Source organism: Fusarium sambucinum, chromosome II (genome assembly GCF_050947815.1).
Source record: "Fusarium sambucinum isolate potato_lamoka chromosome II, whole genome shotgun sequence".
Classification (NCBI taxonomy): Eukaryota; Fungi; Ascomycota; class Sordariomycetes; order Hypocreales; family Nectriaceae; genus Fusarium; species Fusarium sambucinum.
Genome location: NC_139293.1, coordinates 6,687,845 through 6,708,259, shown reverse-complemented (window position 1 = coordinate 6,708,259; position 20,415 = coordinate 6,687,845). Strand labels below are relative to the sequence as shown.

At 47.8% G+C, this 20,415-nt stretch overlaps 8 protein-coding genes across 8 annotated transcripts; 3 read left to right on the top strand and 5 right to left on the bottom strand.

Moving 5' to 3' along the window:
* Nucleotides 1-1,661: 1,661 nt before the first annotated feature.
* On the top strand, nucleotides 1,662-2,787 carry FSST1_009163 (uncharacterized protein; the record flags this gene model as incomplete). Its single annotated transcript, XM_083226113.1, has 6 exons — nucleotides 1,662-1,671; nucleotides 1,830-2,001; nucleotides 2,050-2,092; nucleotides 2,142-2,221; nucleotides 2,280-2,646; nucleotides 2,710-2,787. 6 exons carry the CDS (start codon nucleotides 1,662-1,664, stop codon nucleotides 2,785-2,787), a joined length of 750 nt encoding a protein of 249 aa, XP_083085124.1.
* Nucleotides 2,788-3,852: 1,065 nt separating this feature from the next.
* FSST1_009162 (uncharacterized protein) lies at nucleotides 3,853-4,005 on the top strand (the record flags this gene model as incomplete). The annotated part of the gene is made up of 1 exon (XM_083223887.1): nucleotides 3,853-4,005. One exon carries the CDS (start codon nucleotides 3,853-3,855, stop codon nucleotides 4,003-4,005), a length of 153 nt encoding a protein of 50 aa, XP_083085123.1.
* A 731-nt stretch (nucleotides 4,006-4,736) lies between these two features.
* FSST1_009161 (uncharacterized protein) lies at nucleotides 4,737-5,387 on the top strand (the record flags this gene model as incomplete). Its single annotated transcript, XM_083226112.1, has 1 exon — nucleotides 4,737-5,387. One exon carries the CDS (start codon nucleotides 4,737-4,739, stop codon nucleotides 5,385-5,387), a length of 651 nt encoding a protein of 216 aa, XP_083085122.1.
* Nucleotides 5,388-5,678: 291 nt separating this feature from the next.
* FSST1_009160 (uncharacterized protein) lies at nucleotides 5,679-6,181 on the bottom strand (the record flags this gene model as incomplete). Its single annotated transcript, XM_083226111.1, has 3 exons — nucleotides 5,679-5,839; nucleotides 5,897-6,058; nucleotides 6,109-6,181. The coding sequence occupies 3 exons, from the start codon at nucleotides 6,179-6,181 to the stop codon at nucleotides 5,679-5,681; spliced, it is 396 nt and encodes a 131-aa protein (XP_083085121.1).
* Nucleotides 6,182-7,825: 1,644 nt separating this feature from the next.
* On the bottom strand, nucleotides 7,826-9,104 carry FSST1_009159 (Sucrase/ferredoxin-like-domain-containing protein; the record flags this gene model as incomplete). Its single annotated transcript, XM_083226110.1, has 2 exons — nucleotides 7,826-8,548; nucleotides 8,673-9,104. 2 exons carry the CDS (start codon nucleotides 9,102-9,104, stop codon nucleotides 7,826-7,828), a joined length of 1,155 nt encoding a protein of 384 aa, XP_083085120.1.
* Nucleotides 9,105-9,907: 803 nt separating this feature from the next.
* FSST1_009158 (bifunctional glycerol-3-phosphate/glycerone-phosphate O-acyltransferase SCT1) lies at nucleotides 9,908-12,322 on the bottom strand (the record flags this gene model as incomplete). The annotated part of the gene is made up of 2 exons (XM_083226109.1): nucleotides 9,908-11,992; nucleotides 12,098-12,322. 2 exons carry the CDS (start codon nucleotides 12,320-12,322, stop codon nucleotides 9,908-9,910), a joined length of 2,310 nt encoding a protein of 769 aa, XP_083085119.1.
* Nucleotides 12,323-14,196: 1,874 nt separating this feature from the next.
* FSST1_009157 (uncharacterized protein) lies at nucleotides 14,197-16,369 on the bottom strand (the record flags this gene model as incomplete). The annotated part of the gene is made up of 2 exons (XM_083226105.1): nucleotides 14,197-15,396; nucleotides 15,452-16,369. The coding sequence occupies 2 exons, from the start codon at nucleotides 16,367-16,369 to the stop codon at nucleotides 14,197-14,199; spliced, it is 2,118 nt and encodes a 705-aa protein (XP_083085118.1).
* Nucleotides 16,370-16,865: 496 nt separating this feature from the next.
* Nucleotides 16,866-17,609, bottom strand: FSST1_009156 (ubiquitin-related domain-containing protein; the record flags this gene model as incomplete). Its single annotated transcript, XM_083226104.1, has 2 exons — nucleotides 16,866-17,089; nucleotides 17,144-17,609. 2 exons carry the CDS (start codon nucleotides 17,607-17,609, stop codon nucleotides 16,866-16,868), a joined length of 690 nt encoding a protein of 229 aa, XP_083085117.1.
* Between the last annotated feature and the right edge of the window lie 2,806 nt (nucleotides 17,610-20,415).

The window sequence follows — 20,415 nt, the reverse complement described above, 5'->3', positions numbered from 1 at the left end:
GTTTCAACTGTTGGCTATCTACATTTATTGATTGGACGCCCAGTAGGTTCTGAAAACGCCACGAACCTGCATATCAGAACTGAAGGGGCTTGGTGGCTTTGCCCAACGTGCGCCCCTTTTTATATGCTTACCCAGACAGTACTTGTATTGTGCGTATTTCCATCCGGACATAAGTTCTTTGAGGAAATACGAACCAACGATATCTCATCTTCAAACCCCAATCATAGAAGCTGATACGGCCCGGGGGGAAAGACCGCTCCAATCCTCCCGCCAGTCTTGTAGCGTTAGACACTACCTAGGCTGGACAAGATTGGTTTTGGACCGCAAAGCATGGGTGGCACCGGCCATGGGGTTGTTCTTAGGCATTGGCATTGGATCCTTGTCCGAGACAGTGAGCTTCTGCGTACCCCTTAACCACCGCAGGAACACTATCTCACAAAGAGCAAAGAGCCACTCAACACTGCATCTACTTAATTACACTCTGCAGCCCATTAGCCCATCAGCTGCAACGTAGAGTTGCTTTTCTGAACTTCCAATGGATTTCCAGTTTGCCAAACAAGAATACAGCACCCGGCAAGTTCATCCACCATCCCGTCCTGGATTCAATCTAAGTGCTATTTCTCTGCTTGGCAAAGACACCAGTCTCCTGTTCCGCATTGAGCAGCTCGGAGATACAACAATACTAGCAGAAAGGATAACGAGGGAGTGTGTATGGGCATAAACCTGGTTCTCCAAGGGCATTGGCACATGTTCCATTGATAAACTTTCCTCTTACCTCATACCCCTGAGCAGAGCCGCGGCCAGTGCCTATCGTATGGCCAGAATACGGCAACTATGCTGGACCGTGGACTTGCGAGGTCACATATAATAGCCGCCAGTGCTATGAAGGAGGGCATGCCTAGTTGTTCATTAGCCGCTATCCACTTCGCTTCATTCATAGCATTGTGAAAACCGAGACCGAACACTGCTACGCTTGTCGAGTTTGCTGATAACGTTTGGAATGCTGAGCCCCCTGCGAGATTATGACTCTGGGCTCTTCGGATTTTTGCTTTTTGTCAAGAAATCAGAGTCTGGACAAGGCCCTCGCCAGTACGGATCTAGCGTCCACCCAATTTATCCCTTGGGGCATCATGGAACTTGGCTGCTATGATCAAAAAGACAGAAAGTAAGCGTATGCCATCTCAGATTGGGCTTTCAGGTCAGTCATCTTTTGTAATAGTACACCATAATCTTAAATGTCGACATTTCAGTTATCCCCTGGGGCGTTGAGAGCGTTAACAGGGGCTGAGTTGCCATAACCAAAGAGTCGCAGGTAGAGGAAGAGACAAATCCATCCACACCATAGGAGCACAAAGACAGGACAGTGCGGTGTACATAGGCAGTCTCCATGACTATTAGTTATTATCTTGATTTTCTGATAAGTGAATATTCGCAAGAAACAAAGGCGGCTCGTAATGAAGTAATCACGTGAACATGGTTGTGCGCCACATCAGCTTCAGCCACCTATGCACAACCGCCACTCCAAAGGCGGAAACACCTTCTTTCACAAGTTGCCGGGTGGTGTTAGCAGCCGATTTTGTTGATGCCATTCAGACACAACGTTGATCCCCTTCAACTTGCTAAACGATAATATCTTTGCGCAACAACGCCAAGTCTCCAAAATGCCACCCGGTATGTTCAAAATTCATTGCAGCGACATCTTCATAGCCCACGCATACCTACTGCGCGCGACGAATGACGGCGCGTCGCGATCGCGTCTGGCACAACTTGACGAAACATCGCTTTCTTTGGTCGCAACACATTTTTCAAAGTTGCTAATCAATGCGCAGCTCTGAGTGACGACGAAAACTCCGACCTCGAGGAGTTTACTACACCCCCGCGCGGTGCTCGCAAGAAGTCAACATCAGCTGTGGTGCCTGACAAGTTTGAAGACACCAAAGACGGGTCAGAGGAAGAGTTGGATGAGAACGATGATGAAGATGAGGACTTGGACGAGGACGAGTAAGATATCAACAGACCAATCAAAGGGGAAATATTGACGGGCTGCAGATTCGTTGTGGAGTCGATCAAAAAGCATCTTATTGACGAGGATGTAAGGGAAGCACACGACTTGGCTTGGTACATGCTAACCGTCATTGCAGGGCACTCTGAAGTTTCAAGTCAAGTGGGAAGGATACGAAGCCAAAAAGGATCTGACTTGGGAACCGGAGGAGAATCTTCGGTATGTACAACACTAACTTCAATGGTTGATAATGTCTCTTCTAACGTGTCACCCACAGTGAATCTGCTCAAGAAATCCTAGACAAATATTTCGACAAGCTCGGAGGTCGAGAGAAGGTATTCGAGGAGACAGAAACCGCGTCCAAGACGAAGAAGCGGCGCCGAGCTACGAACGGCGGCACGCCTAGCACCGCCGCCTCAATAACAAAACGATCTCGACGAGGCGATACGCACCCTGCCAACACTACACCTCCCGCCACATCCAAGCCATGGAGTCCGCCCGCGGGCTCATGGGAGGATGAGATCGAATCAATCGAGCTCGAGGAGGACGAAAACATCGGTAAGATCATCGTTTATCTGAGATGGAAGAACGGCAAGAAGACCAAGCACGACACGGATGTGGTTTACAGGAAATGCCCACAGAAGGTGAGTAACCTAGGTTATATTATATCATTTGATAGGGGCATATGCTAATGCGACGCGGCACAGATGCTTCGTTTCTATGAACGCCACCTTAAGATCGATAGAGGCGAGAACAAGGAGCTTGTGGAAGAAGCTGAGAACTAGACAGCAAGTAAGGAAGTAGGCAGGCTAACATATGTCCTTGGTCTCGGGCTTTGCGAGAGAATCTCAACAGGAACGGCGTTTGGCGGCCAACGGGAATATTATTCTGCATTTATGTTAACTTTTTTTTTTACCAAGATACGCGCGGGCGATGGGTGTTCAGTCGGTAGTAGACTTGGTGTTTAATTGGGGGCATGGTCGTATTGCAATGCATGCGTACCGTACTCTGTACGTACTTACAAAAGGTTACTCCGTATTTACTTTTAGAGAATGCGAATCACCCGATTGAACAACAACAGTAATTGATGGAAATGCATGACATGTGACTGGTGGTACCTTGCATTGAATTAGAAGGAAGCGCGGCATGTTAGCTTGGGTAGTTAGGTCTCTTTACGGCCTCAAGCTGACCGACCCCGACGCGACTTAACGCGATGATGGATACTAAATTGTCTTGAAAGAGAATAAGGTGACGTTTTCTGCGAGGCTGGGAAAATCTGAAAGCTGTCCAGCGTGTCAGAACCCCTGGCAAACTCCACCATAAGACCCCTGCAACCCAGCTCTTTACTCCCAGCCTTGCCATTTAACGCGTCAATTACTTTACCGTACCTTAGTATCTACTAACTGAGTCTAGCTACAAGAGAAAAGACGGTGGCGGGGCAACGACTTATAACAGAGTGACTGCCATGTGTGATTAACAGAGTGAGACTGAGACTTTACATTCCTACTCCCGTTTTTTTATTCTTTCATTCTTGAGAAACGAATCTAACGATTTGTTTTTCTTGTAAAAAGACAGTTATAGTGAAAACAGCTCATTTTACGATTTTTACGACATCATCCATCTATATCACGAAGCTTCTGATTGGTTGACTTGGTTGCACCGCTTCTTTGACTCAACTCAACTTCAACTCAACACTTGCTACAACGACATTCTTGACTGAGTATGTCGATCCTATGCTTCAAATCTAGGAACATTAACTAACTTTGTATCAGATTAAGACATTCTCTTAAACATCAAATCTATCTTTGGTCTACAGCAAAGTCAACCTCACTCACTCTTCAACCGCCAACATGAAGAAAAACGACGTTATCGCCATCATTATCATCATTCTCTTCATCATCCTCGCTGGTGTCTCATTTGGAATCTGGAAGCTTGTCTCAATGGCCAAGAACCACATGAGTGCGACTGGGTCGAGCAGAAGCTCCACCGAAATCGCCGACTAATTCGGAAAAGCCTCGTCTTCCTGAACCACACTCCATCGACCTTCAACGGCTTTCTAGGCCCTCTTCTCGATACCCCTCTAAGCATAGAAAATGCTTGGTTGTCAACTTTCTTGTTTATTCTTTTTTGGGTACAGCGGTTTTGTGATGATGATCATATCTTACTATTTTCTTTTCCTCTTTTTTTTGTCATAACATAAAAATGACGGTGGAACGTGGGTTGGTAATGTCTGGACGGTCGGTTGGTAATTTGAATATGAATCACCCATGTTATGGGTATCGGCGCAACATGGCGGTTTTGATTAACAGGTCCTTTTTGGGTATGTGTTATGTATACATGGGTAGGTGCAAGATAGACTACTTTTACGATATTAGGAAGTCATGTATGGCATGATTAAGAACACAATGCAATGAGTTTACAGCAATTATACCATCTTATCTTTCCTCTAGTATACCTATTAATTGGACATCGCGCTCCAGCTTATCACAGCTTGCATTGATAGTGAAATGCGAGCTGATAATAACTGTGGTCAGTGACTGTAATTAGAAGATTTTAATGAAATCCTCGACTTTGAATTGTTCGTCTGTGTCAAGACTATCCTAAAAACACATGTATATAAACTCACGAAACTACCAACTACCACTTCCAAACAGCACAAAAACCCAGTTTCAACCAACTCTATTAGAACATATATAACCCGAATTCAACAAAAGGTCCTCTCAATACCGCTACAATGGGAAGAATCGATATGGACCTCGAACTCACCGGCCTAGCCACTCTGGCTTCTAAGCTTAACCTCGACTGTCCGGAATCTTTTGAGAATCCAAGAAGCATTGCTCGCTACCAAGAATACCCCTTTGCTCGCTTTAACCATGACGAGGACCAGCCTGATGTCATTGACAAGAACAGTGCCGAGTATCGTGTGCGCCTCGCTGAGGTCATTCGCGCTCTCGACGATGCCTACGAAAAGACTTACACGAAGTACCAAGCCCGCAAGGCTGACTACATTGCAGAGCTGGAGGCAGACGAACAGCGAATGTGGAACCGTTATATTCTCGACCCAACCTACAAGAAGTCGCCCATCGAGGGTGCGAAGATCACCGGCTTTGACCGTGTCAGCTTTCATGATACATTTGTCAAGGAAACCCCCGACTACAGTGACCTGCAGGATCTGCAGTCTCAGGTATACTATATTGGAAGGCTGCTCCGCATCGGGCGCATGGAGAAGGCTCGACTGGATGGTTCTGACTCTTTTGTTTATCTCCGTAACGAGTGGGCGGATATGGCTGGTAATGAGGTTGACGATGTCTCTGTTGACAGCCACCTTGACGATGGCTCTCAAACTTGGTCTCGTTCTACTTTCCGCAACGCCATTTATGATTAGGAATCGAGTGAGTGGAAGGATGCTGAACAATCTGTGCTCTATGAAGATATCAGGGGTTAGACGAGAACAAGCATCAGAATAATCACAAATCATAAATCACTTCACTTTAAGGCTCAAGTTCAACCCAAACAAAACTCTATTCCATTCGCCGTCTAGCGGCATTCTATCAATATGTATAACAAGAGAACCCCTAGTCTATCCATCTGGTTCCTTGATGCGAATCCTATTCAATGTACAAGAACAAAAAAAAAAGAAAGCTCAATCAAACCACTGCGTCGTGTCGTAGTCGCTCTAGTTGCGAGCAAAGGGAGTGGGAGTAGGGACCACAACGGGCTCCTCAGGGGCAACGGGAGGAGGTGCAACAGGAGCAGCAGGAGGAGTGAAGACGGGGGCTCCAGGGACGGGGGTAGGGACCACGGGAGGAGGAGTGGGAACAACGGGAGGAACAGGCACTGATGAGGCGTGTTAGTCAAGGTATTAATTCAAGTTGTGCTTGCGGTGTAACTTACATCCACTGCCAGGTTGACCGCCAACAGGGGGGCTAGGAGGCATAGAAGGAGGAACTGGCAACCAACCTCCAGGACCTCCGGGTCCGCCGGGTCCGCCAGGTCCAGCTCCGGGAAGAGTGCCGTTCATAGGAGGGGGGGGGAAGAAACCTCCAGGAGGGCCGTCTATACGAATATTAGTACGTTATACGAAATTCTCTGGGATCGTAACTCACGGGGAGGGAAAGGAGCAGCCACGGCAAGGGGAGCCACAGTGGCGAGGACAAAGGCAAAGAATCCGGACTTCATCTTGGTAGTTGTGAATACGAGATAGTGACAGAACAAGATGTTATTGCTGTAGTTTTCTGGGTAGAGAAGTAGAACGGCAGTTGGGGACTTATAGACTTTTATAACGAGGCGAGGCCAGCTCAAGAACAAACAAGGATAAAAGATGGACAATGATAGATGGGTCACAGACCAGGGAGTTGTTGACAAGAATAGAGTTAAAAGAATGGGATGGGTCAAGGAGATAGAACCTGTTTTTTGGCGAGAACAAGGCCATGACTATATAGTTATCTGTATCTGTGGCTACGTAGTCGTAGTAGGTCCGCAATCCCCCTTGATAGCCTCGCAAATCTTTACTTGGATGGAAGAATTTCCCCGTCCTAGTTTCTAGACCCCTTGAGTGATCAACGAGAATTGAGTCTGTTGTATTGGATGCAACCCACTGGCGTATTAGACGGAATTATCTGTGAGCGAACCAATAATGACACTAGGGTCTCGTCTTGATGAATGTTAGGATTTAAAGTGCAGGGGGTGGAGAGGGAAAGCTTGTCTTGTCTTGTCTTGGGTGTTTCCCTGTTAGATGGTTGGACTTGAGGCTCACATGGGCTGCATTGCATATGCTGCCTATACCCAAGACGTTATTAGCATTTTATAGGTGATTAATTATCCGATGTAAGCCGTTAGTCTAATCTAATCTAGGTACTAAGCTTACTAGTAAGTCAATTGTGAAATTCAGACATCAACATCTTTAATCTAACGTCTTGAATTCTCTTTTCCAACTTTTTTAATTCAGTCATAATAAAAAAAAATAGATAACCTTGATGATCGTCCATTATGACGCTCGCTCAACTTATTCGTCTCCATAAAACGTGTCCACAGTTTTCTCTACTATGTAACATGCGACGCGTAATGCAAACAAAAGCTATTAGTACTCTGTACCTACTAAGGTAGGTAAGGAAACATTCCATCACAGGTATTCGCTATTTCTTCCAGCCAAACAAAATGCCCCACAACCCAATTCCTTGACATGAACAGTTTCAACTTTTGTTTCTCCACCCGCTGTTAAAGTCAAAACGGGAAGCTGAGTCAATGAGGCTCTCTCTGCAAGGTACAGAAAGAAGGGAAAAACAAACATGACTACGTATCTTTACTGCAGATCTTCCTTCTCGACAGGGTTCTTTGCTCCATATCAAGGACCTGACGACGTGGCCTCCACGGCAAGGAAATGGCTGAGATCCAGTGGATTCGAATGATGTGCAGTAACAGATAAAATTATAGGGTAATGAAGCTTTGGGAGTCTTCTATACTTGCATGGTTATGTTTCATATCTATAATCTTCTTCTTCTTCTTCTTCATGATGACTATTGAGATCTGAATGGTGCAAGAATTGAACAACGTTGCATATTGGACGAAACACGGAACGAATTGCTCCATATGGTATCTGCAGCGTCTATCCATCATCAGATGGAAATCACTCAGTCCATGTACCAAACATAGTATATCGTGAACTCTATCTGTTTATTCTATTCCTTTCATCTAAGCAATTCTCACACGAAGCATCAGCCCTTTGGCCTCCCTCAGAGTCCATCCAGGACCGTGGGTATCAACCTCTTTCTCCCGATCCCCATTCTCTATTCAGAATACTGCTCTTCATCATGCTCTTGCTTCTCACCAACTCATGACTCCCCTGCCGCGATCAAATCCGCCTCGTAGCTGACGCTCAGGCTTGACGACCTTGCCTCTGAGCACAGTATATCGAATCAGGTTCTCACAGTCTTCAGGCATGACACGAGCAAGCCAGATGCCCTGCGCTGCGCCAACGCTATCCTCTCCTGAGCCATTGACGCTGTCACCGTTCTTCTCACCATTGCTCGTGCCGTTCTGCTGCTCAATCGTATCATCCAAGCCAAACGCATTGGGCCGTCGGTAGATCATTACATTAGCAGAATACTTGTGTCCTCCCACATGGCTGATGTAGTAGATACCCACTCCACCGGGCCTCTCATCGTGTAGATCCCGATACAGGCCCAGCGGCCTCAGCTGGCGCTCGAATTCCTTCCTCAAAATAGGCGCACTCTGCGCACAGCGGACATCACGTGTTCGGTGACTACACATGAGGATAACAGCGTTATGAGGACAGTCGGTCAGAGAAACATCGGGAATGCCAGCAGTTAGATCCGGAGATGGCAGAGAAGCGGGAAGAGGTGTCGGCGTAAGAGGAGATGTGTTGGTGGGCGCTTGGTTGATGACTTCTGTAATGATTTGAGGCACGCTGAGAGGATGGACATTACGAAGAAGCTTGAATGCTGGCAAGAGTAGAAGTGTTGTGGGTTCAGAGTAGTCATCTGTGTCATGAGGAGTGGGCATATTAGATGCCGACAGCTTGAGTTTCTATGAGTTTTTTTGTTAGCAATTGATCGCCTGAACACCACTTGTAAGATATAAATGAGTTAACTTGAATGAGAGACACTCTCACTATACTCATCAACTCGTGTAAAGCAGGTGGCAAACTCACTCCATTCGAAGGCTCAACTGCTTTGGAAAAAGCTTGCATGACACTGCCCTCTTCTTCTTCCACATCCCTCACCCAATCCGTCTTTCCCGTCCCGACAAGAACATGCGTACTCCAAGCTGCAACGAGACCATACAGCACATCCTCCTCCTCAATCTTGAAGCCCCTTGGATACCGGGCCGAGCAGTTGTCGCAATCGTGCAGACACTCCTCGCCGTCTACCTTTGGGTCTGTCTTAACGAACAACTCCGATGCCGATGGCGGCTTGTCGTCCTTGGCAGTTCCGGAGCCTAGCACGGAGCTCACGAGGTTTTTGAATGAGAGAGCCATTCTCTGCTTTGCTGGTGGACGTGGAAGCCAAGACGGTGCGGCGGCTGTTGTTGAGTAAGAAGAATTGCGAGGTTGAGGGTGAGTATGAGTGGAAGACAAAGTCATGATCCAAGAGAAGCAAGTCAGTCGTCGGTAGTTTTTAGGGCCGTCCACTTCTGATGCCGTAGGTTCGGCTCGGATTTGACAATTTGGGTACTGAATCCACCAGAATAGGTAACTAATTCGTAATTAATGGATCTAACCGGTATACGATTGGATTTCCCTTAGAGCTTGTACTGATTGATAATCAAATAATCAATCAGTTAATCAATCTTGCAAGGATCAATTAGCCGAGTTAATTACCTCAAAAAGTCAAAAGAGGAAGCATGCAATGTCGAAATATACAAATCACATTTACAGACTGGATGCTCGTCAATCCATTATATCCATAAGTGACTCCCGTAAATCTCGCTCTATTCCTTCGCTCTATTACTTACCCCGTCTAACTCCTATCACCGAGCCTGACACCATTGACTATCTTGTCATGCACGTCATTGGATCCGCTGTCAACTACCACAAAATACATCACAAAGTCATTCTTGATTGCTTATATATACCCAGGTACAGGAATATTGGAAAGCAATATCTAGGTACTGATGGCTTTTCCGTGGCCTTGGGTAGCGTTAGAACTTCTAGATATAGACCCGGGCTGTATACACATATGGCAACGCCAAGAGCTTGTCTCATATATTGAACCATTTGATTTACCAAGCTGCGTACAAGTGAAGATAACGAATGCCCCGAGAAGCGCACCACGAATGTATTATAAGAGATACAATGTACTGAAGCTAAATAAATAGTACAAGATGCCCAAGCTACAGCAACTTGGCGTCTTCCGACCCCATTATCAGCCAATTTTATTTCAACGCTCACACGTTCTTCTTCCTGGCTTCATCATATCCCTCCTCTTCACTATCGTCATCCTCTTCATCTCCATCTGTCCTCTCCTGGTCTGTCTTGTGTCGGCGATGTTTCATCGCCTCTCGAATCTTGCGAGTCGCTTCATCAAATCCGCCACTCGAGTCAAGGGTGGTGAATCCACTAAGAGGAAACCCGCCAGATCCAAATCCGCCTCCGCTGCTGCTCGATCGCGACCTGCTACGGGCTCTGGATGGTGGTCGTGTAGAGAAGATACCCACATGACCAATGTTGCTGAACGAGTCGTTGCGCGGAAGGGCCCGGCTGGACTGTGTTGTGCTTCGTCGCGATAGTGCTGGTGGTGTTTCAGGCTCGAGACCAGTACTCGATTGGTCACTATCTCGTCGTCGATGCGCCTTGGGAGATGTCGCAGCGCCTCCCTCGGCCTTGTACAGGTCGGGCACAAGCCGGGCTTTCTCAAAGTCGTCAAACATCTCAGGTCCAAGAGTGTTGATCACGTCCGTCACCTGAGCACTCAGCTCAGCTCGCCTTATTCGAAACCTGTGGATGTTGTAGTTCGAGGTCGGTGTCAGGCAGAGCAGAAGTGGCCTCAGAGACTTGAAGATGTCGACGCCAACCTCACCGAAGCGCAGAGACGCAAATGTGATACCAACCATAAATGGCCACATGGCGAAATAGATAACCCACAGCGGTACGCTCTCCGGGACATAACCCCACAGACGATCCTGCCAAACCTTGAAGGTGACAATTCCAGAGTAGATGTGGTACAACGTAGGCGCAAGGCCAATTGCTACAAGAATTTTCCACGTCGCCATGACATCACGGCCACGGATCTTGACAGTTGAGCCAGCCAGAGCCGTCTTGGCCTTTTGCCGACTGATGATTCTGGTTGCGACAAAAACAGGTGCAAAGAGGATCAGACCCGGCAAGGTGCAGATAAAGAGGAGGAGAAGCTTGATCGATCGGTAGATAAAGAGAAAAATGACCTTGAGCATGTTCATCTTAGCATACTGTACTTGATGATCCTTCAAGTTGAGGTATCGCAGTTGCGAGTTGTATTCCTTCACCGCAGCAGTCAAGGATGTGATGCGCTCATCATTCTTGTATCTCTCGTAACCCATGCACAATCTCCGATTCAGCTCAATCACTACTGGGAGCGGGAGCTTCTTGCCTGTCGGATTGTAAAGTCGTCGAGCGGCCTGGATCACCATGAGAGTGTCATAATCGGGGGCGGAAACAGTGACTGAGTTGAGAGCCTGGTAGACTGTGTCCAGGACTTGGCCAATGGCTTCACGACGCTGGTTGTTGCAGTAAAGTTCGACGAGATGGCGGGGGATCTCAAAGGGAGCGCCAAACTCAACAACAGCGCGTGAGCGGAATTTGTGAGCATGGAAGTAGTTCATACCAACAGGAACAATTTTGAGACCACAATCGGGGTCTTGAGCCAAAGTTCCCAGAGCCATGATTGCAACACCAGCCTTGAGAGGTAGGAGCTCGGTGCGATCGTGGCTACCACCCTCGGGGAAGATACCAACGCAGCCACCGTTGCACAGACGAGAGAAGACAGCCTCATAGACCTTGGTCTGGTCAATATGAGGTGCCATCTTGAACTTGGTACCCTGAAAGCCTGGGGCAGGTCCCTTCACATCTTTGTTAGTGAAGTTACCATCGCTATCAATATCGTCACGGCCTGTCAGCTGTGACAAAGCGAGCTTGCCCTTAAAAGGCCGCTTGACACGGATCTCCTCTGGGCCGATGATTTGGGAGATATCGACACTGGCACCGCTCTGACCCTTGACAGAAGGCAAGAAAAGCATGCCCTGAACTTCACCTTCACCCTGTCCAAATTTGGTGCCAACACCTCGAATTAGAGTTGGGTCGTTGATAGGATCGGGGAGGTAAATGGTTCCGGTTGCTGGCTTGGCAGCATCTTGGGCGCGACCGACGGGGACTGAGCCAACTTGTCGTGAACCCCAACCGATAAATCCGTGAACCGACTTTTGGGCGATAAGAAGAGATGCTCGACGTTTAGCCTCGTTTCGTAGTGTTCGCTGAAGAATGATAGCATCGACGAACTGTTGAAGGTGTTAGCGGACTGTGGTATACAATGACAACGTCGAGCTGCTATTTCGCCTCCTCCACCAGTATACAATAAAGAGGATTTGCAAGGCTCAACTGACCTGGTTGGCATGCGGCGCAGCGACGAATAAGACGGGACCTGTCTGAGGGACGCGCCAGGCACCTCGAGGCACAACCTCTCGGAAGAACATATCAACAATGTTACCGACGGTGTAGAGAAACATGTCGTACTTCCAGTTCACCATAGGATAGAGCTCCTTCTGCGGGGTCGGGTTCGTCGCGGACTGCGGCGCTGCCGCGTCCTTGGTGCCGGTTTGTTTAGACATAGCGGGCGAGCGAGGAAGAGACCAGCGCTCTTCGAGCAGGTGAGAGAAACAGAACAAGGTCGAAGGGTGGGTATGGACGTTGTAAAAATCTTTAACAGAGCTAGACAAGCGAGGTGTACTCGACGTGAGGGGTGGCGGGCCTCTGGACGGGTTGGAGCGAACGAAGATAGGTGATGCAAGATGTTGAATAAATTATATTGAAATCGACATTAACAACAGTTTTAAGCCCTCAGCATTCCTGTTGGACAGACAGGATAAGCTGGGGAAAAGATGAGGCGAGACAATGCAGGACAGAACAGGATGGGAGGTGATGCACATAAGGTGAAGATGGAGAAATAGCTGGGGCTGGGGTTGGGGATGTCCTGTCCTGTAATTGTACCCTGAAGAGGGGAAATCGAGGGTTCGATAAGGTCCATGCCTTAGCACCCAGTAAGGAATCCTAGGTTGGTTTTGGAGCTATGAAGCTACTGTCATAGCATTGGATGATCCTGTCAACGAATACCTCAGCTTTATCGAAAAGTTCCGAATTGATTCCATTGTCCTTGTCTATCAGCTTCCTCTTCGGTCCCTATCCAGCGAACTTACCTCCCTATTTCATGACCGAGGATGATTTTGGTTACATGCCGTACTCGCTCTCGGCGTTTTCGCCCTTGCGAATATTTGTCTATCACCCCACTATCAGAGATCCAGTACGGCAAGGCGCAGAGCGGCTTGTACTGCAAGCAACTGACGTGTTGCAAGGATCTCTCCAATTCTATGTTGCACAATCATTATATGGTCAAAGACATTTGTGAACCAGAACATGCCGAGTATAAGCCACATTTCAACGGCGCATCATTAACCAGCAAAGCGGTTTAGAATAGGAGGTCATCCAACTTGAAGCATCAGCGCTGGAAACATGGCCTCTTCATGCATCGACAGAAATCTGTACCCTTTGCTCACATGAATTAATCACAAGTACTACAAAATACGTAGCGAGATCACAAGTTGATTCAACCGCCATCGTCATCTACCTTCAGCCACCAGCCACTGATTCGTAGTTTATTCAAAACCCCGGGACCAACCGCCAGTTCATCACGCTACCAACATTACAGTCTCCATCATGGACCCTCTGCGAATTTCCGAGTAACAACGACGAGGGAAACATATCCGTGCGTCCGGACTTTCACATGTCAATCCCGTAAGAACATTCGAGCTTTACCATTCAGTATCCATTGCTTTAACATTCATTGAGCACTTGGCATGGCTAGGCTTTGGAAGACTATGCCCAGAAACAGGAGCATTCTCTCGGCACGGGTCTTGTCTATCAATAAAAGCCAAATCCCAACAAAAAAGCGCCAGCTGTAGTCATTGGATACGGTTGAGACTCTAATGCGCCATCAAACCGCTAACATCAATGGAGGGGGTGGTCTCAGGGTATCAGAAGAATTGACCGCTGAAAGCATAAGGGACGAAATTAGTCGGTCACTTTATGCTCCTTCGAGCATATTTCTTAGACTACTTATTCTTATACCCTAAAGCTTAGGAGGCCATTTTTTCTCTGGTATCCAGTAGGGCGGGTGTGCACGGCATCCTATAATGAGTGCTGTTTCTGTCTCATCCACATCCCATCAAGCTGCCCCTCTATCCCGAGGTCGAAAGGATCTTCAGGTTTCTGCAGATGCTGGGTTGGGGTTGGAAGACGTAGCTGGAGAATATTATGTATTAATTTCCAAGTCACCTCGGCAAGCCCCCCTGTTTTCGAATGTGTAATGATGCGTTTGCTTCTACCAGCTGTGCTGTAGACCGCCAAACAATGAACGCCTTATACATGATTTGCTTGACAAGAAACGTATTGGCTATCATACCAGGAGAACAACAAGACCTCGTCTTTCTCATCGCTTTCCTCGCCGTCTGCTTTTCTTCTCCGGCACACTCACACTACCTCCCTCAAGCTCGCCCTCTTCAATCTTGCCTTCATTCTCCAACTCCTTCAGTTTCTCCTGCCCAGAGATAAACATACTCAAATCCCGGTTCATCTCCTGCAGATCTACGTTTTCCGCTTTGACCTTCTCCAGCTCCATAGCCATTACTTCGTGATCTTTATTGAGATGTTCAATTCGCTTCATCAATCCGTCGTTCAGCCGTTTCTCTTCCTGGAGAGATTTTCCGAGGTTGCGTGCCAATATTTCGCTCTTGTTTGCCTTGTTGCGCTCTCTTTCAAGTTGCTTCTCCAGCTCGGGAATCGTTTCTTGACTGAGAGTCGTATACTTTTCGTCTAATAGCGCTAACTTCTCCATGGCCTGGGAGGCCTGGGCAGCAGCACTCTCAGCAGTCGTGGATGCTTTCGAGGCTTTGTCGACGGTCTTGCTAATCAATTCTTCATAGTATGCCCGCTGCGATTCAAGTTGGCTGGTGACCAGATGCGTATACTCCAGACCGATGCTTTCGAGCTTTGCCCGAGGTACGACATCCTCTTCTTCCAGGTGACCAATTGATCTACTCCTTGAAGGAAGCTCCACCACTTTTCCATCGCCTTTGGCTCGTATAAGCCGGTGCACCCACATATCACCGGCGTAGTCCCAGACATGCTGTGTTTCCAGCTCAAGAGAAAAGCAGTGTGCCGTCTCTTTCCAGTGGTCTTTTGCATGGCCTCCTTTGTAACGGCCACAGCCTACATAGCCGCATATCAAACAAATCCATAAGTCATCTGTGCAGCTACAGATGGTGCAAAGATTCGAGGCTCCTGATCCAAACGGCTGTGTATGAGGGTTTGAGGGATCCGGGTTCGCATCAGGTGACGTGTTCGTAAATCTACAGACTGGACATCCAGCTCCTTTCCAATTCTGGAGGCATGTGCAGTGAAACACATGAGAGCAAGGAATAGTCATCAATCCGTTTGTCTCGTCCATACGCTCCAGGCATACAGGGCATGTAGGTAATTCTACAAGATTCGGCGTCGGGGGAGGAAACGGCCGGAGACTACTCGACATTCCTGCCGAAGAGGGTAGAGGTGAGAGAGCGGCGTTGGACTTTCTTCGCGTCGGGGTTTCAAATGTTATGCTTTTGACAAACACTACATGACATATCTGAGGCTGGGAAGTGTTAACGACCATGTTCCTGTCTTAGATCATACATTCTGTCACTTACCTCCATAGTGTTGAAAACCTTGCCGTCAAACTCCCGACGCCATTGCTTCGCTCGGGTGTTATCTCGAAACTTGAGAAGAACAAGGTACCTGTTCATTCGCGAGGTCATGACCATGCGGCAGTGGCTGATATCGCCTCTCCATTTCTCTCCCACAAACCCCATAAGATCACCTGGGGACATGTATGCGGGCACTGCCGGGATGCAAAGAGTTGTACAGTCGTTGTTTTTCAAGTCTTCAGTTCCGTTCTCCTGACCCTCCGCTTCAAGGAGACTAAGCGTCTCGTCGCCCTCTCGGTAAAAGTGTACGACACCCCATCCGAGTTCGGTATTCTTTGTTTCGAGTGGAAGGAGATCTGCCTTGGTCGCCGTACCAGCTCCTCCAAACATAGGCCCTAGAGAGGGTGCCGCCGATGGAGCGTTTCGACTACCCTCGCCAGCCATTTTGTGTCCAGTTCGTAAATCGACTGTTTCGAGACTAACACGGCCAAACCTCCAGTCTCTAACTGCGTTTTGCGGGTGTATTGCGGCGCTCGAGTTCGGTGGTGGGAAGCTATTGGCTCTCTCGAGCCACTGCCTCTCCGACACGATTTCAATTCTTCGTTCGTCTTCCTTGACAGGCGGCCTAGCGGCTGTGCCACAGTCGATTACACCAAGGCTCGAAGTGGACGAGTTTCGCTCTATAGTCGTGTATGGAGATGCGTGGTTCGCAGCGCTGTATGAAGGAGAATCGGGAGTATTTGGTATTCTGTAGGCTGTCTGTCGATCCGGTCTCGAGTGGGACGGAAAGTCGTCGAAAACGCTCGATTCAGGCAGCGGTAGCCAGATATTGTCCTTGCGGTCTGAGGTCTCTGATGAAGGAGTTAATGGGTCAGGTGTAGGATACAGCTCGAATTTTATGTGATAAAAGTAAGAAGCCATAGCGTATCAGTCTACGGCAAGCTGCTCGTTCGAAGGATGATGGTGTTGGAGCTTATAATATTACTATGTCAACCCCACTCGTCATGAGCCGAGCTACCTACACTGGGGATATGCAACCTGCGGGTCTAAATGACTACTAAGTGGGCAAGACTTCCTCTGAACTTTAGTGTGTTTCTAGGTTCCTATTAACGATTTCTTCCATTGCTCTGAAGCTTTGATCTTTAGACGATAAAAATAAATAGCCTAAGTATAGTCTAAATAGCATAAAGTGGTCTAGTAATTTCGTCTCTTGTGCTTCCAGCTGACAGCATGTGGGGTAAATATTAAATGGAAGCATGACAACATCACAGTGATTCAGAAAGAAAGGTACCTAGACTTCAATCGAGTCTATTAAGAATGCTGCCTTGCGAAGTAAGCTATGCTATAGCCGGTCCCAAACGCCTTCATAATCACTATTTCTCGTAATAGCCAGCCACTAGCCACTTAATAATAGCCCCTACTGACCACCACGAAGACGAAGCACAAGGTGGAGAGTCGACTCTTTTTGGATGTTGTAGTCGGAGAGGGTGCGGCCATCCTCAAGCTGCTTACCAGCGAAGATAAGTCGCTGCTGGTCAGGAGGAATACCTTCCTTGTCCTGGATCTTGGACTTGACATTGTCGATAGTATCAGATGACTCGACCTCAAGGGTAATGGTCTTGCCAGTAAGGGTCTTGACGACTAGGGTGATATGTTAGAGATTAATCGTGTGGTAACAATGTCAAGATAACTTACAAATCTGCATACCACCACGAAGGCGAAGCACAAGGTGGAGAGTCGACTCCTTTTGGATGTTGTAGTCAGAGAGGGTACGACCGTCCTCGAGCTGCTTGCCGGCGAAAATCAATCGCTGCTGGTCAGGAGGAATGCCTTCCTTGTCCTGGATCTTGGACTTGACATTGTCGATAGTATCAGATGACTCGACCTCAAGGGTAATGGTCTTGCCGGTGAGGGTCTTGACGAAGATCTGCATACCACCACGAAGGCGGAGGACGAGATGAAGGGTTGACTCTTTTTGGATATTGTAATCAGAGAGAGTACGACCGTCCTCGAGCTGCTTGCCGGCGAAAATCAATCGCTGCTGGTCAGGAGGAATGCCTTCCTTATCCTGGATCTTGGACTTGACATTGTCGATAGTATCAGATGACTCGACCTCAAGGGTGATGGTCTTGCCGGTGAGGGTCTTGACGAAGATTTGCATGATGCCAGTAGTATGATGCAAGTGTTCTTGGGTTGATAGTATTCCGGATGGGATGATGCAGATGAATGGTTGGGTTCAAAAAGAAGTGAATGTTTTGGGAGCGAGATGTTGTGGGAAGAAAAGAAGATGTGGTTGAGAAGAGGCGGAGGAGGTTTAAGTAGGTGAGGGGAAGGTTTGTTTGGATTAAACGCAAGGTGCAAGGGGGCGCAGTGACCGGATTACGCCTGCCAGCTGCCAGGCAATGACAAACAAGAGCAACAAGGCAGGCACGTACCTTGGGTTGGCAACCCAGCCAGAGAAGGCGCGCAACTTCCGGGGGCGGATGATTCATAATAGCCAATGACGGCAACGACTAGGTAACTCCTAGGGAAGGCTCCAGAATCTGACCAGGCTGACTGCTGCACCGCACTTTACATGCATTCACCGTGATAACAGGCAAGGCGAGCCTTGCGGTCACAGAAAACTTACCTGCGTAAGAGACAAAACAAACAACTTGGACTTTATGCCACCGCTCTTCTTAGGCTGTTTATCTCTTTATCATAAACATACGGATACCTAGGTTAAGGTATGCTATCGCGAAGCATCCAATACTTATCGCTTTACTCATGCTGCCTGTAGTGGCAGGTGGGTCCGGGCAAACCCAAAGGCTGAGAGTCAGACTGATGTCAGGAGCTCTGGTGTTTTTGAGTAGAGTCTAGAAAGTGCTTACGAATAAAGCAAAGCCAGGAAAGAACACACGTATGTTATACGGCAGTCTCAAGCTGAGACTTCTCCCAAAGGAAAGCGCTCCTTATAACAAACAACTGCAGCTGCTACTCTGTACAATGTGCCCATCATGGACCATCGCATTCACTTGCCCGTCACCGTCTAATTCACGGCCATTCACTCATCAGCAGATACGTCCAACGCTAGAGCTCATGCACCGGAGCGGAGTGGCGGGGCCCAGACAGCGGCATGTCGCCACTTTACCCCGGGAAAGGCTTCAAAAAGCAATGCTTGTCTATATTGAAAAACACGCCGTTCAACGAAAGAAAACAGTTCTTTCAGCTCTAATACGGGAGATCGCAGACGATCATTGCCTCAATATTCTAATAATCAAATATTGGGCTCGGGAACCGCAAGCGAACGCTTTGGATCAATAACTCATCCATTGCCGAGATACGTTCAAAGTGGGGACACCAGCCATAACAACACTAACAAAAGACGGGGAGGCTTCACGCACCTGGACGGACACTTCTCTGGAATCGAAGGGTATATCTGTTTCAACGTATCATTCTAGCCTGCTTCGTCACAGCAAAAAAGTAGACGATTGCTCACTCAGCTTTGGGTTCAAGCGATGTAGGGATTTCTGCCGCATGCTGAATCCGGCCTTGTCGGCCTTTGCGACGTCATTAGCAACAATTCTGGCCCGTGAGGACCCTGCCTGGTGGGCAGAAAAGTTGGCCTCCTAAGTCTTAGGGTATAAAAATAAGTAGTCTAAGAACCATAGTCTAAGGAGCATAGAGTGACCTACTAATTTCGTCTTGTATGCTTCCAGCGGTCAATGTTTCTGATGCCTCCCTACCTTGACGACCGACCACCACCCTGTTCGCATCAACTTGTTGATGGATGCAACACTGCGCTGGCCCGATTCGCCCTGCTGTAACCAACCTAGTCGTCTCCCATGGACACAGTAGTTAGTGTCTTATTTCTCAGCCAAGGTTATGTTCGGGACACTGACAGCATCCATGATCTCTTTCGCGATCGCAAGTCCTTATCAAAGCTGACAATGACTCGATACCGAACAGCGATTGCACAGACATGGTGTCTTATCACGAACGACCCCGCCTTTTGCGGTAGACTAGGTAGGTGGTAGGTAGCTCAGGACTGACGACTACCCTGTATCAAACCGTCAACAATAAGCGCAGTGGTCAACAGAACTTCTGGTACAGTGAAAACAAAGGGGGAGGCATTGTCAGTTTACACCGCTAGAATCTTCTAATGGTTTCGCCTTTAATACGACAATTAATCGTTTTCTTGAGGGTTATCGAACCCCTGCAGCGTATGTTCTATCTGATGCCATTACTGACTCTCATTACAATTTCCACACGCCCCAACCAACGCATCCACGATAGGAAACATATGTACTTGTCTTGGCGAGACCTTGTCTCAGCACCACCATTTATTCGAGGCTAACCCTCACCGGAACAAAGCATACAGAGTAGATATGCATTCATTAGTATCTGATCGAGGCTGACATAAGACTTCGACAGTACACGGTTCACGATGGAGTCAAGTTTGCGGGGTTAAATTCAATTCAATATACTCGTGGCAGTGCTATGGCGCTTGCCTAGCATGGTGCCTTTTTTGTAACTACCCAAGTATCCCTTTGTCAAGCTGCTAGTAAAAATGATTCGCTCTTCCCTTCTGTTCGGCTCTTCTGCTATTCTCTGTCGACCATGTCTTGTCGCGAGTCCAGCCCACTTGAGCTCACCAACGCCCTCAAAAGATAAATCACACATCCTCCATTTAGGCCTATCAGGCATGCAAAATCAGTCATCTCAAATGCCAGGTCGTCAAACATGATCCCATAATAACACCACAAAGTGGGTGAGGTTCGCTCTGGACTGTATGATATGTTCTCCGTCTCCAATTTAAATAAAAAACAAAAAAATATGATAAAAAGAACTAAAACGCTCTGTCTTCTTCAGTCATACATTCATAGAAGAAAAGTCATAAGAAGGTCATAACACATTTTCCCGTGTCAGGTTGCTTCGTGTTGTCGGGCGGTGACCAGCCGTGATAGAAGGTTAAAGCCGTATTCGTA